Raw genomic sequence first — 16,161 nt, forward strand, 5'->3', positions numbered from 1 at the left:
TGAAAGCTTCATCTTTTGTACTGTGCCTAAAAGTTGTTCAACAGTAGAGACAAAGTACATTCTTACCAGCTTCAGAATAATGGAGCCACTGAAGATCATCCAATCAGGATAAGCAGAAGGAATGGTCTCATTTTCCAAAGTTTTACACAGAGAAAGACTTAAGTCATGGTTGATGAGGTGTCTCAGAAATGCTAACAGTCTCAGGCCACTGCCATTTTACTTCCTGTTACAAGTAACGGTGGAGACAGCCCAGTACTGCAACCTGCAGAAGTTGATTTGCTTTTTATTGAAAGTGTAGTTTCCGTCTTTTTAATCAGCCATGTTTTTTAAATTATTTCATTTTAGCACCTTGAACATAGACACTTTGTTTTTGTACTTCACTCAGTCAGTAATCACTTGGTAAGAATGGCATAGGACTGCAAAATTTAAAAACACACACAATACTCTCTGGCAAACTAAAACATTTAGATGGCCTCTTGGTTTTATATAGTCACTGTGTTTTAACAGTGATACTCAGACTTCAGGGTTCAGCAGCCAAATTAAAAAAGCAACAGTACACAAAAGAGCCACAGTGGTATGAATTCATTGTTTCATTTACTATATTCTCATTTAAACACTATGAGGGAAAATATGTAGTGTTTTGATTTATGTATATACACCAATCAGAAGGCTTTTACTATGTTATTAACCAATTGTAGTTGATAAAATACTAATACTTGGTCAGTCATTTTTGCTGTGAGAATAATAATATATCATTCATATAATAATTCTCGCATCAGATTTTATTTTTGTTTATATTTAAATAATTTTGGTTTCTAAAGCGAAGTCCCAACAGGGGCTTTTACACGAAGTTGCAGATAATCAATGCATCTTAGGATTTGACCCACGCTGTTATTAAACAACAATTATCCTGTGTACTATTCTCCATCCTGTAACAGAGATATTCAACACCAATATGCCTTGGGAATATAATGTCTTACTAAATGCCGGCAGTACCTCACCACTGATAAGACCGGTAGGTCGGCCTCATTTTGTCCTTGTAGATGGCCTGGATCCATACACACAGTATGAGATAAGGATACAAGCTTGCCAGAATGGTAAGATGGCTTCGGATGTTTCACTTGCATGATCGACAGAGAGAGCAGATTTGCAAAATAGATCCAGTTCAACAAAATAGATATCTTATTTCTAAATTGAAGTGAAATGTTTACCCAGTAAAAATAAAGCCTAGCGCTGTGGAGCATTATACCTTTCCCTGTATTATATCGTGAATATTTTAAGTGGAGATTAAGATGTCTGTATTTCTGGGAATATATCCTGTTTTATCAAATGCTTTGTGAGAATAGCTTAAGTGTTTTTGAACTATCTTGCTCCCCATAGGAGAAAATCCTTGCTCAAGTGGTGTCAGTTGCACCAGTATTTGGCTTATAAGGAGTAATAAACAACAACAACAACAACAACAAGATAGCTGGAAAGCCCAGATATTATATAGAAAACATTAACTTTCTACTTCCTTATTTAAAGTTATTGGGAATGTTCACAATCTGATCTGAGAGAGAAAATCTTGTCATGTGACAGACAGGGCATGGTTCTCTTCTCCCTTATGGTGGTGTAAACCAGAAGTAACTCTGTTGAACTCAATGGAGTTACACTGGTTTAAATTAGTACTTAATTATGAGGGTAAGCACTCATTGGAGGCACCAGTTTGTTTCCTACACACAAACTTGCTCTTACTTCATTGTTACTCTAAGTAACTGACGTCAGGCATGCTAGATCCTGAAACTCAGCCTTAAAGAAAACTGTGAAAGAAATATGGAAGATTTGGTATTGCCTTCAGTGGAAGCAGAGTCAGGCCAACACTAAACACTTTTAAAATTGCAATCCAAAGTCTTCAAGCTTCTTCCATTGCTATTTTTGTTATTGTGTCCATTATCATGGGACTTTGTTACACATTCTAAAGGCAATCTCAGATAACTGGATCTGGGCAGCTTGGCAGCTATGATGTGACAAAGACAGTGTTTAAAAATACATATTAAACACTTTAAAATGGAAAATGAATAATTAATTGGTTCACTTTTCACACATTGAATGCTCGTATTACTACTGTCTTTATTTCACATCATGACACAGGCCTATTCTTTATGGCTAAAATATCTAAATTAGAAACCTCTGCTTTTATCCGCAGAAAACAGCAACTATATATTCAGATTAATGAACAACTTTTGTTCCTTACATTTCCATGCGTTAGACCATTAAAAGAGCCCTTTTTTTGTTGCTGTGGAAAACTTTGACCTTTTAAGTTAATTTCTGATTTTCTTCCCAGGTGGCTGTGGAGTAGGCAGTCGGACATACGCAAGGACTTCTGAAGCACCCCCTAAGGAACTGAATCAACCTATAGTTAGGGCAACTGGATCTGGAGTAATAGAAGTAAAATGGTTACCACCTAGGAAACCAAATGGAATCATAATTAACTACTTTATTCACAGGTAGACATTTTTATACCTCTATATCATCCCCTTGCATTTAGTCTTAATAAAGCATTTACTTAAATAGTCCAAGTAATACTGGTGCGTGAACATAGCGTTTAAAAACGTACAGCATGCTGTTTGAGCCATGAAGCGAAGTGTCGCCTTGTTTCTGGCTTTTTGAGTATTAAGTTAGGAGGACATTTGTCAATGGATTGACAAGTTGCTGACAGTACCTTCAACACAGTTTGTAATCTTGCTCCATGTTGGAGCTACCATAAATGACATGCAGTAGGTAGACCCACATTTTATAAAAATAGACAGAGGCAAAATTTGAATAAACTGATGAAAGGAATGAATGGAGCCATATGCTTGTAAACTTGGTGCAAAATGCCTTCTAACCACAATTAGGTAGAAGATGGCAGTTGGAAAGGAGCCAGTTTTGACTTGTGTAGGAGGTAGAGTGCATCTGAACCAAACTAATGATGATGTAGTTGAGTTACTAAGTCAAAACTGAAGCCAGAAATTGGAGACAGGTAGTCGAGGACACGGAAAGTACTCAAACATACATTAATGTATACTGTATGGCTGCTTAAATGCTGACCTCGGAATTGGTGCGATGTTCGTTATACTGTTAGGCATAGGGTCATACTGGGCAGGACTGGTGGTGGGTGGGCCCTCTGTTTAAGCATTTAAACTGAATCAGGGTGTTTTGGAAATCACATCTATTATTTGCCAGAAATAATTACATTGGGGTAGTATTACAGTGCTCTTCTAGTTAAGTTACACTGATGTATGTCTCCTAGTGTTAACCTACGCCTCCCTGTCAAACCGCTGCTCCACAGTCCACTGGCTCCCATAAGACTGACTGGCATGTCCTCGTTGTGCTCTGGATCTCTTGAACCCAGCGTACAGCCTTTTCTACCTAGTTAGCTGTCTCTTGGAAATTTGGCTCTGCAGGAGTCTGTCCTCACAGCTTTGTGGAAGCCAACTGGTGAGATCCTTATTAATGTAATGTGGGGTTTTGGGGACTCAGAGCACAACCTCTGCACTAGAGCCTGCCAGCTCTGAGTAAACCAGCTGGCATGCTTATGCATCAGGGAAGCTTGCACAGGAGGCTTTGAAGTCTGAGCTCCAGATTCTCTCATCTCAGAACTTCCTGTCTCAAAGCCTGCGGAGCTGGCTCCCCAAGTTTTCTGAAGCCAGGATTTTTCAAAAGCTTCAGGTGTCCCCCAGGACCTTTGGATATTGGGAGGTTGCATTGTAATGCAGTTGTATGTATGGCGACGGCATTTCCAAAAGCGAGCAAGCCAAATTCCTCTTAGCAGATGTTTGAATGTGTAAGAATAATTAATGTAAATTCACATTTGCCTTAAATATATTAGCACTGAGTCTCTAAAAATGCCTGATCTCTTTAAATACCTTTTTCATCTGCTCACTGTTAATTGTATGAGAAAAATACATCAAGTCTCTACTCCTTATCAAAGGAAACAAAGTATCTGTTTTAGCCCAAGACATGGCTTCACTCTCTTGGTTTTGTAAATAAAGCTGATGATTACGGTTTCTATTCCATGGCAGCCATAGAAAGGGAAAACAGGAAATATAATGCAGAAAGCCCTGCTTCAATGAAAAATACTGTAAATTGAATTTGACAGCATTTGATGGCATTTGATTATTCTAGTCACAGCCAAACAATGATATAAAGAGTAATATGAAACAGAATGTGTTACTGCCTAGCAGACTCAAAAGCAATAAACCTTCCTCCAATGTGACACAATCACTTCACAATCATAATTGTAGCCTGTTTGATACCTCTGAGTACAGCAGAAGGGCACTGACTGACATAGATACATTTTGTTTTTTATTTAAAGTGAAATGAAAATGGCGCACTGGGGCTCCAGATACAATCGTTATATTCACCTACATAGGCATGAATCACTTGGCAGTTATTTCAGCTGAAGTTTAAATGTGCTTAGACAACAACAATATCAAATCTTTCTCAGATAGCTGCAAAAAAAAATTAGAAATTTGTAAGGACAGAAATGGGATGTAGGCATATAGTTCTTTGTCATTCTGTAGCCACACGTAGGCTTATATTGTTATAGCAACAAGACTGCAGTATTTCTGGGGGACATTATGGCATGTAATTTCTTCTTCATCATTTGCCTCTTCCTTGCTGTATCTCTACCAAAACAAATTCATTTAACTCAAAACATTGAATGTTTGGGAAACCATCATGTGGAGATGTTTCCATTAAAATTGCAGGAGTTTTACTTGCCTGTAGAATTATAAAAGTGCTTACAAAATAATTGTAATTCTGCCAAAAACATTTGGGGTGGGAGAGTGTAATTGGTTGTATTTTACCTCTGACTGGTGGGACAGCTGTAAACATCTCATAGAATAGAGGCAGTCACATTTTTTCCAACAAGGACCACAACTTAACAGAGATTGTCTCGTGAACCATGTCCCCTTTCATTCACAATCCTGCAATCCACCACCCCTTGCATTCACCATTTTATAACATCTCTGTGACAACCACAGCAGTTGCTAGCCTGGAAAGGGAATATTAGGGAAGTAGTTTAATGTATTTCTAGGTGTCTTTTAATGAGATGTAGTAACTGGAAACAAGGCAAGCTGGCATCATATGACCACCAGTCACCAAGTGCTCTCTGGTCCTCAGTTTGAGAACTGATCATATAGAAAAAAATTACCTATAAAATTAGAAATATGTGGGGTCCAATTCAGATCTGGATTAAGCTGGTGCAACTTCAGTGGAAGTATCTCAGCTAAATTCAGCAGGGGTATTGTTTAGAAAATAAATATAAGTGGGATAATAGTGTAACTTACACAGGCCTGATATTCAGTGGGTGTGCAAAATGAGGCTGGGGGAGAGGGAAAGGGGTTTAACAAAAATTAACAGGATTAATTAAGATACACCCAATGTTATGGGCTGTTGATCCTTATTCTTCCCTTTGGAATGTCAGTTATGCTTATTTTTCACACTCACTGAGTGCTCATTTAGTGTTAGTTACACCACTTTACTACTCTCCTGTTTTGTTTACACTTGATGTGCAGCTTACCAGACACTTAGATGTTAGTGTGATATAAAGACCTATATCAATGGCTATATTGACCTATGTGAGTGCTGCATTTGGCTCATGATGATTATCATTTTTATCTGTAATTAATATAAACCATGGTCTAAGTTACCATTTTAATGTGTGCCCAACTCATATCCTTTTTTGGGTGTATTTTTCCTATGTCAAAGTCCATATTTTTTAAAAAAAGAGCCACAATATAAATTTCTGGAGGTGTGTCATGATACCTTTTTATATATATATTATATATATATCAATCATATATTTATAATATATATGTATTATAACTAGGGCTACTCTGTTGCTCTGCATGGAAGATGGTATTAGGGTGCATTGTGAAGCACATCGTCCCTGCAAAAACTTATGGGGGCATTTTGCCTCAGGCTTGTACAATGCTTCCAGAAGTAGCTGCTCACCACCTGGGCCTAGCGACAACATGCAGCACTAGTCCATGTTCTTTTTTTGACTTTTTGAGGACTGGGGTCAGGATGGGACATGGCTCTGAAGGCGTATTCTGAGCATGGCCCCAGAGGCAGAGCTGGTGCATCCAAAAGTACAAGGATTCACTATCTCTCTCTCTCCCTCCCCTGCCCCGTAAGGGAGGAGAAGAGCAGGTGCTGTAGTCACTCACCGTTGCAGCCTTGTGGATGTAGTAGTAGCTGTTTAGTCATCTGGCATGGAGGATGATGTCCTCTCCTCCCAACCCCTGCTAGAGCTTGGTGTGGGGCCAGGGAGGATTTGCCCCATGCTTAATTTGTAATAAAAGAGGTGCTGAGGGTCAAGCAAAGAGATCCCGGGGCTCAAGCAATGATTTACTTTCATAACTGATGCAGCAAGCTCAGAGGTGCCGGGGCTATGATCTGCCAAGCCTATAGGTGCCAGAGCTCAGGCCTGGCAAGCCCTGGAACAAATTAAGCACTGGACTTGCCTTTTATAAAATAACTCTATCTGAACATCTTTAAATTGAGTATAGGCAGCAAATCAGAGTGTGCAGATTGAGACAGCTTCCAGCTCCTGGAAATGTTATTCTCCTATGCAGCTCACTGTACAGAAGAAACACTTCCAGTTAAATGAGCAGTTGAATCTTAAATCTTAAGTCGATTGAAATGATTACAAACTGTTCAACCACTTCTGTTCAAAGTTTATTCATACATGAAGATATTCTGGGTTTTAGCACCACAGATGGAACCATTTACCTAACCATAAGTTTCATTCATTAAATATTCAGTAGTAATAAGATCTAAATACTTAACCAGACTACAATGTTCAGCTTTGCTTGCGGCTGAGCTTACGGTTGGTGGCATATTTGATCTTTCACTGTGGAGTAGCTGTTTCTCACAAAATTTCTAAAATGGTACTAAACATAAATTTGTGAATTCTAGCAAGTGCTTTAACGGTTAATTAAACTGTTGTGCTAAGCAAGCCCAGATACCAGGTATTAAAGATAACTTTATTACACTTAAAATGACACCACTTTTTTACTTCTCTTTAGGAATATTTTAAGTACATTGGGAGGAGAGCACAGTTACAATTATAAATAACAATATATTATTTGTGATGGTATAGGCGTGCATGACACTGTGCAGATAGAGTTGTTGCAGTCATGTTGGTCCAAGGATATTAGAGAGATAAGGTGGGTGAGGTAATATCTTTTATTGGACCAACTTCTGATGGTGAGAGAGACAAGCTTTTGAGCTTACTCAGAGCTCGTCTGCAGAGAAACTAACTCAGAGTGTCACAGCTAAATATAAGGTGGAGCAGATTGTTTAGCATAAGTAGCAAATGCATGTTTCAAGGGACTCAAGGTGAAGTGGCCCGTTAACACCCCTCCAGTCATAAGGAGGAAAGAGAGGGGGAAGCAGCTGGAGTGGGGGTTGTTAGTGGGTTACGGATGTTGTAATAAGCCATAAATCCAGTGTCTCTATTCAGTCCATGATTATCAGTGTCTAGCAGAGTTATGAATTTAAGCTCCCAGGCTCAACTTTTGCAAGTGTTGCACAGGTTTCCTTTGAGGCTGAGCACAGACATGGAGTGATCGCTTTGTGAAAAGTGCTCACCCATAGGTGATACGGTGTTTTTGTCTTTTATCATTTTCCTGTGTGAGTTCATTCAACAGCGTAGTGATTGTCTGGTTTCACCCACATAGTTGTTCACCCACATAAATGGGGCATTTCATGCACTGGATGAGATTGCTATAGGCCTGTGTAGAACCCGTGGATCTTCAGAGTTGTATTGTGCAGGGCGTTTGATCATTGTAGCAATGGAGATAAGTCTGCAGGTTTTATATCTGTTGGTTTGGAAGGGTCTGGTGCCGCTTTGCGTTGTTGTGTCCTGGTCTGTGGGAACATGCCACTGATGATGAGCTTGAAGAGGTTGGAGGGTTGTTTGAAGGCCAGAAGGGAAAGTTCAGAAAAGGTGGGAATTTATTTCAGGATGGGGTTCCCATCAAGTATGGATTGAAGTTGTTTGATGATACACTGTATGGATCCCAGTGTGGAGTGGTAGGAAACAACTAGGTGCGTGCGTTCAGAGGGGGTTTATTTCTGTACTGAAGCAAGTTCTCTAGGGGTATTTGAATGGCCTCTTTCATGATGTAATCTACTTCTCTGGTGGAGTGTTCTTGTTTGGTGAAGGTGGTTTTGAGTGTGTTAAAGTATATATCCTGGACTTTTTCCTCAGAGCATATTCTGTGGTAGCTGAGTGCCTGGCTGTAGATAACAGATTTCTTGGTGTGTTTGGGGTGGTCACTATATCTGTGAAGTGAGATGTGGTGATCCAGAGGTTTTGGATATAGGTGTCTGTTGGGTTCCATTGCTGAAGCTGATTGTGTTATCCAGAAAGATGATGCTCATGTGGGAGAGTTCTAGAGAGAGAGTTTAATGGACACATGGTCTTTGTTGAAGTCAAGATGGAAATCTATGAATCTGTGAGGGAGTTTAGGTCATCTGTCCAGAGGATGAAAATATCATTGATGTATCTCAAGTATATCATTGGTTTTGTGGGGTGGGTTTGCAAATATACATCCACCTTGTCTTGATACAATTATCTGCTACACTTGATTTTTAAAACCTATGGACAAGTTCTTTGTCTTCTGACCTATCTGAGGAATTTCTAAGATACCTATCATGTAGGTACCTAAGCACTGCAAGAAGGAAATACATCTTACCATGTGGAACAGTGTGAGTAAACAACAGGAGAGAGGAGAAAGGTAAAGTATGCATCCATCTTTTGTAAGGGTGCGCTTCACATTGATGAGCACAATAAATGACATCTGAATGATAATTCTGCATGTGTTTTTAATTTGATATGGAGGAAAGTATGAAAAATCAAACTCATGGTGCTATGCTGGAGGACACTTGATGACGTATGGTTAGGGGTCAATGTGTAGGTCCACTGATCCACTCTCCTCCACCACATCAAAGGCTCACACTTCTTATTTTAGGGGCAGTAAGAGAGCCTGTCCTTCCTCCCCTTCACCCAACGCCATCACCAAATCTTCAGTATCAACATGTTTTGTGTTTTGCTCACTCCCCCAATCTGGAGGCGTGAGACCCAGAAAATCTCTTTGCTTTTCTCTTGCTCCCACCCTTTAAACTTTACAATATCCTGGGGTCACAACACCCCAGAGTTTGCTAGAAATTCTCCAATTTCTTGCAACTGGGAGAAATGGCAGGGGGGAGGGGGGCAGGTGGTTATGTACCTGTCTAAGGGCAGACACATCTATGTGTGTACTTATGAATATATGCAGAGGTGAAAGTAAGCTGGTCTGGTCTGGTATGGCGTACCAGCAAGAGCCGGTACGCTGCCGATGGTACTGGCTTCCCCAGGCCAGCGATTTAAAGGGTCTGGGGCTCCTGGCAATGGCCGGAGCCCCAGGCCCTTTAAATCGCTGCCAGAGCCCAGCTGCTGGAGCCCCAGGGTAGCGGTGGCAGCCGGGAGCCCCCGGGGCTCCGTCGCAATTTAAAGGGCCTGGGACTCTGCTGCAGTAGCAGCGGCCGGAGCCCTGGGCCCTTTAAATCGCCGCACAAACCCCGCTCCCAGAGCCCTGGGGTAGCGGCGGCAGCCCAGAGCTCCAGCTGCAATTTAAGGGGCCAGGGGCTCTGGCCGCCGCTACCGCAGCAGCGCCCCAGGCCCTTTAAATCTCCGACAGAGCTCTGGGGTAGCGGCAGCAGCCCCACTGCCAGAGCCCCGGGGTAGTGGCGGTGGCCAGGGGCTCTGTCAGTGGTTTAAAGCGCCCCGGGCTCCAAAGGCCCCGCCTGTTCCAGTTGAGGCCCCAGCCCTTCTGGTTGAGGCCCTGCCCCTCTGCTCACAACTCCAGCATACTGGTAAGTCCTTCAAGTTACTTTCACCCTGAATATATGTGCACATGCAAAACTATGTGCATCCTTTGTTTATATTTGTATAAAATATATGGGAGTCTAATACTACAAGCACCCGAGATTGCTAGTATTTTTTTAAATAGTTTTGTTGTTTTTTTGTATCCTTAAAAATAGTGACTAAAGTGGGACTAACAAAATAAAAACTGACAGAATTATTAAAATTCAGATTTTTATCTTGCCAAAGAAATGTTCTTCAGCCAGTGTGCATGTGAAGAAATGATGACACTCGGTAGCCAGACAAACCAATTCCACTCCTGTGAATTTGCTGTATTTGCGATACAAGTGACAGATAATGTCATTTCCTTTTTTGTTTGTTAGAATGCAGGGATAAAATGGTTTTATTTCTTGTGGAGGCAAAGGTTTCAGTTAAAAGTAAGGAAAATACCTAAATCCGTGTGAGGTACAGCACAGTTTTCACTGATATTTATCATAGTCTTCAACCACCAGGTTTCATTCCAGACGAACATTTTTATTCCTCGTAAAGGTAAGTGATTTGGCAGCTTCATCTAGAAACTTATGACCTGCCTTTATCCATCAACTCTAAGTTAACATCCTAGTGGAGCCAAATTGTAAAAGAGAAGCTGATCACCTGTAACCTCCATTGGAGCTTAGCAGAATCTCAGGATTTGCCAGTAGCAGAGCTACCCCTAACTGGAATGGATATATTAAGTGCATATGTGTGGACAGTGATGAGTCTTCAATTGCTGACATGGGAAAGTGCCTCAAAATATTTTAAGTAGAAAATCCCTTTGAAATAGATACATATTTATGTTATGGGAAAGCACCATGGATCATGTTTTTTAATGAGCTTTTACAATTACATCTGGAATATGGATGTGCTCAGTCTGACTAAGAATCCCAATTTCATCCAGAAATGTGATTTTTTTTTCACGTGCAAACTGGAGTACAGGCAAAATGTATAGGCACAGTTTTAAAGGACTGTCTGAATATTTGGCCCTTTGTGTTCTAGGCCAGTGGTTCTCCACTGGGGGGCTGTAAGCAGGTTTCAGGGAGTCTGCCAAAATAAACCAGCAAGCAGGGCCGGTGTTAGACTTGCTAGGGCCCAGGGCACAAAGCTGAAGCCCGAACAACTTAGCTTCACGGGGTGCCCTGTGACATGGGCTCCCGGGCAATTGCCCTGCTTTCTACCCCCTATCACTGTCCCTGGCTTTTAATCTACTGGATGTGCAGAAAAACAGTTGTGGCACAGGCGGCCCGTGGAATTTTTATACCATGTTAGGGGACCCTCAGAAAGACAAAGGTCAAGAGCCCCTGTTCTAGGCAACAAATTGCTTTCAATAATAAAGTGGGTCAAAGTCTTCAAAATTGAGTGTCGGGGTTAGACTCCTAAGTCCTGATGTAAGTACCTAAATAAGTGTCCTGATTTTCAAAAATGTTGAGAATCTGCAACACTTGAAAATCAGATAACTTGTTTGGGTGACTAAATATGGATGTAGACAATATGGCCTCAGTTTAAGCAGTCATCTTTGAAGCCCTGGGCCTGGAATGTTCTATAATATAGGACAAGGTGCTATTTCAGTGCTATTACAGTAGTATTGATTGAGTTTTCACAGTTTTCTCCTACTTAAGGGCAAAGAGAAATTAGTTATTTACCTTTTTCCTTGAAAGTTTTTTCAATAGTCAATACCTGACATAGGCTGGTGACTTTTAGGCAAAATAAGGAGGGCAGTTTCTTGCCTATACAACAAATAGAGATAAGATCTGTATTACATTCAAGTATAGACTGAATTTAGAACTTGTACTTCAATATCATCTGACTATGTTTAAGTCACTGTAAGTTTTAAATGGACTGGTTTTATTTGTATTTCAGACGTCCTGTAAACACTCAAGAGGAGCTGCTTTTATTCATTTGGTCTGAAGGAGCCTTGGAATTTATTGATGCTTCTGATGCACTGCAGCCATTCACTATCTATGAATACCGTGTCAGAGCTCAAAATTCTAGGGGGTCAGTGGATAGTCTGTGGTCTTCAACACAAACTTTGGAAGCTCCACCTTGGGGCATGCAAGCCCCTTGGGCACAAGCTACAAGTGCATATTCTGTGCTGCTGAACTGGACCCAACCTATTTCTCCCAATGGGGTTATTTCTCAGTATCGTGTGGTCTACCAAGAGAAACGGAGTGATCCAACGTTTAGCATCCCAGCTATTACAGCGTTAACTGTAACGGTAAGAACTGGATATTAAAACCAGTGTTTGAGTAGATTATATGCTGGTTTTGACCTGTGTTACATTAAAATATTGATATAGGGTCATTTTTTTCAGTTAGGTTTCCGCACTCAGCCTTTGGACACCTAATTTACATTCATATATATCAAGTGTATGCATAACAGCTACCTGTGTAGATGTCTAGTCATTGATATACAGATGCTAATGTATGATTTTGAGCACAAAGTAGGGTTTTTCTTGCGTAAATAGGTGTGCATGTCTATTTGTGTGTACCTCACTTTGAAAATGTGGTCCTAAATCTTCTACGTAATTGTTCATAGATTCCAAGGCCAGAAGGGATCATTGTGATCATCTGGTCTGACCTCCTGTATAATACAGGCCATAGAACTTCCCCACAGTAATTCCTTTTAGAAAAAACATCCAGTGTAATTTTTATTCTTTTGTTGTTTTAAGAGGCTGCTCATAACAAGCTAAACAAAATCAATCCCACTTGGATTTAATGTTTTTATTAATCTGAAATCAATGCTGGTTTAAGCATGACATGAAAATTATTGTTAGTTCTACATATGTGATTTATTTACAGAATCTATGAAGATTTGCCTCATAACTCTTCTGAATTAGAAGCAAATCAATTCTTACAGGCACACAAAATACATAATAACAATACTTCTATGCTATCTTCTACTTAAAAGTGCTTTACAAACATTAATTAATGAAGTCCTATGGAGGTACTATTATCGTCATTATGGTTAAACTGAGGCACGGGTTAATGTAATTAGACCAAGACCATGATGAGAGTCAGTGGCAGAGCTGGTAATGCTGTCTATGATTACTGACTAGTCCTCTCTTCTAACCATTCACTTCAAATCTTTCCATAAGGGATACTTTGTGGTCAACATAGAACCCGCTGAACTAGACTATATAATGCAATGTCAGCTATTGCATTTGACAGTCTTCTGAAAACAATCTTTTATAGTGTACCAAGAATCTACTGTGCTGGTATAATTTTAAGATTCGTAGGTACCCAAACTTGAATACCTCATATACCCTAACCTTCCTTTTGTCCAAAACATGAGCATGTCCCAAGGCCATTATCAATTACAGTGATTATCCAAAATTATTCAATATTCCGTTTATATTCAGATAACTGAAGTTGTACATAGTGGCATGCTGAGATTTAATATCCAGTATTAAGGTCTTACCGTAAACTTCCTTAGAAAAGTCCTCTTGACATAAATGAGTGGAATCTAGCTGAGGGATCTAAGGCACCCATAGGTATACGATTCTAAAACAGCACTTTATCTTTCCTGGAAGCCTTAAAGGATAAGATTTGTCATGCCTCTTACTGTGAAAAGAGAGAGAGGCCTTGCCCAGTCATGTATTGCAGTGTCTTCTAGGCATGCCAACAACAACAGAAAACATCCAAGATGGTTGTATTGTGGGTAATCAAATCTACTAAAATGGCCTTTTAAGTAATGTTATAGTGTGTTTCTTTAACAACATCATTTAAAAGCTTTTTAAATTAACAGTTGTTATTTGTTGAATTAGTACCTTTCTGGCTCCAAAATGCTTTATTTTGCCCAAACACTAAATGGAATCTCAATTACATAAGCAGCATATGCAAAGTTGTTTGACAAATACTAAGGTGACAGTGACTTTTTTTTACTTTCCTGTATCATGTGTATTTATCCATTTTACTGCCTTTTTTCCTTTTTTTTTTTTTTTAAATATTATGCTGCTCTTTGTAAAGAAATCTCTGCATTTGATGCTCCTGTCTTCTCTGCTTGTTTTACATTGGTGCAACTGCATTGAACTCAGTGGAGTTAGTCCTGATTTACACCAGTGTAACTGAGACCAGAATCATGCCTTTTGTGTTCTGAAGATAATGTAACAACTAGAGCCTGGAATCAAAGATATTGACATAAAGGGCAATGAGTCCTGTTATCAAAGATACCATGAAGTCAGGTCAATTATCACAACAGGTGAAAACCTGGACACTAAGTTCTAAAGTTTTAACTCCTTGGAAATAGAATTTTATCATGAACTTGCTGATACATCCTTAACTGTAGCTTTTGTGAATGAGACGCTTTAATTAAAACGTAATTGTATTGAAGGAACTAGCATTCCAATGATTAAACTTCTGCCCCTTTAAAATATAGCTTTCAGGGGTACGAGGCTAAATCATTTAATCTCCTAAAGCGTTTCTATTGGAGCTCCCCATGGAATATGCCATTAGTCATTCTCTCACACAAGCTTCCATGTTACCATGCAAGACAAAGTATTGAGCAATCAGTGAGCTCTCTCCTTTATTTAATCTGTTAGACTTTTCTTATCACATTAGAATATTCCAGGGGGAAAAAGGAAATGCTTGTATTTTAAGGCTTATGGCCATATGTGTTCTTGTTACTCACACCCGTGCTTCTTGCCTGTTGGACATGACCTAGCCACTTTAAGCTTAACCAAAAAATAAACTTGAAGGCTTTATTGGAAGTGGTGATGCATAATAAAAATTTGAGGGTTGGTAATATCATTGCAGGCTCCTCAATCTTGATTATTTTTTTTCTATCCATTTCCAAATCCAGATGAGATTTGCCTTGTGGGTTTTCAAAACCCTTGATAGATTTATTCTACCTCCCTGAAACATAGCCATTTACTTCCCTGTAAAGATGTGTTAAGCTATATTTAATTTAATATGTGTCAAATCCATGGCCTAGGCCTTTACAGTTATCTGACCACTTTGAATGTTGTGATGCCAATGGGAATAGAACTCAGATATCTATGTTCTAAAATCACAAACTCCTACCATTGAACTAAAAAAGAATCTCCAGTAGCTGCTGGCAGCATAGGGCTTATGACATACAGAGAAGTAATTCTGATTCTCTCCAGTAGAGGGCAGTGTCACTCAGATTACCCGTGACAGACTGACAATATTCTGTAATATTCTGAACAAATCTTATGGAATTAAGATAAACGTGATTGAATTAAATTAAACTTTATTGAATTATGGTTAATACCTTTGGGGTACATTGTATTAAAATAGTGCATGTGTTATTGTGGCATTGTATGTACCTTCTCTAGTAGGGAGAGGGGTGCTAATGTGATTCCTCTGGTTATCAGCCCTTTGAAACCACCCCCCAGAGAGATCTTCATATACTAGTTCAAATTGGATTCTCCAGGAACCAACAGACAAAGTATGGGGTTTTGGATAAATACCCTGGTTTTGAGCTAGCTCAGGGCCTTCTTCCTGATTCAGCAAATGGACAGGACCCCTGGTCTGGACAGCCCGAGCCCTCAGGCTAGGATTGTAAAGACTGGGCCTACTGAGGTCTCATAAGACTGGGTGCTTTTCCTGAGCTGTAGCTGTGATGAACTTGTGACCACAAATGAAATTCCTTGGATGGGGAGTTGAAAGACTGCTCCTGCCAGAGCCCTTGTTAGGGTTGGGGTTAATTCTGGTAAGCTTATTAGCATGCGTGCAGGTTCCTTTATTGTTTTTAATATGTTTTCTTAATAATGCTTTTTACCATAAGAATTAAAGTAGATCTGCATAGGAAGTCTGTGTGATAACTTATATCTGGAGCAATTACACCTCTTATCTGTCTCTGAAGAGAAAGCAAGCAGGTGTCCTTGGGCTACCTGCCTCTGCTGGGGAAATACACAGTGTAGGCAGGGAACTGTGCAGCCTGGAAATAGCCTGGTCACAAAGGAGAGAGACTTGGGTCTCCATCCAGAAAGGCAATGGCAGGTGAGCTGGAAGCCTGAAAGTAGGTACTTTGTTGGACCACTGAGCGGAAATGCAGGTACAGTTGTCTTGAACTGTGACACTACATAGCTAGTTTATTACAGTGTTTAGTGCTGATTGAAAGGTGGCAGCATAGTAGACTGAAGTCCAACAATGGCTGTCATGAAAAAGTAAAAGGATTCTACCCTGTTACCAGAGCTACTGAAACTGCTGTATGTCGAATACCACTGTGAGGTAAGTGTGAGTAAACGCTGCCTCTTTCATGGATATAATATACCACATCTCCCATGA

The 16,161-nt window shown here is 40.0% G+C and overlaps 1 protein-coding gene across 2 annotated transcripts in view; it reads left to right on the forward strand.

Annotated features, from left to right (window-relative positions):
• Nucleotides 1-16,161, forward strand: part of USH2A (usherin) — a gene marked incomplete at its 5' end in the record, with an annotated part of 586,511 nt that overhangs the window by 494,306 nt on the left and 76,044 nt on the right. For both annotated transcript variants that reach the window (XM_084623291.1, XM_084623290.1), the window contains 3 exons: nt 939-1,097; nt 2,324-2,486; nt 11,774-12,128. In XM_084623291.1, the coding sequence (XP_084479417.1) occupies nt 939-1,097; nt 2,324-2,486; nt 11,774-12,128 (677 nt within the window). The remainder of the gene's footprint in view (nt 1-938; nt 1,098-2,323; nt 2,487-11,773; nt 12,129-16,161) is intronic.

The sequence above is a fragment of the Lepidochelys olivacea genome, assembly GCF_965140295.1.
Source record: "Lepidochelys olivacea isolate rLepOli2 genome assembly, chromosome: 3".
Lineage (NCBI taxonomy): Eukaryota > Metazoa > Chordata > Testudines > Cheloniidae > Lepidochelys > Lepidochelys olivacea.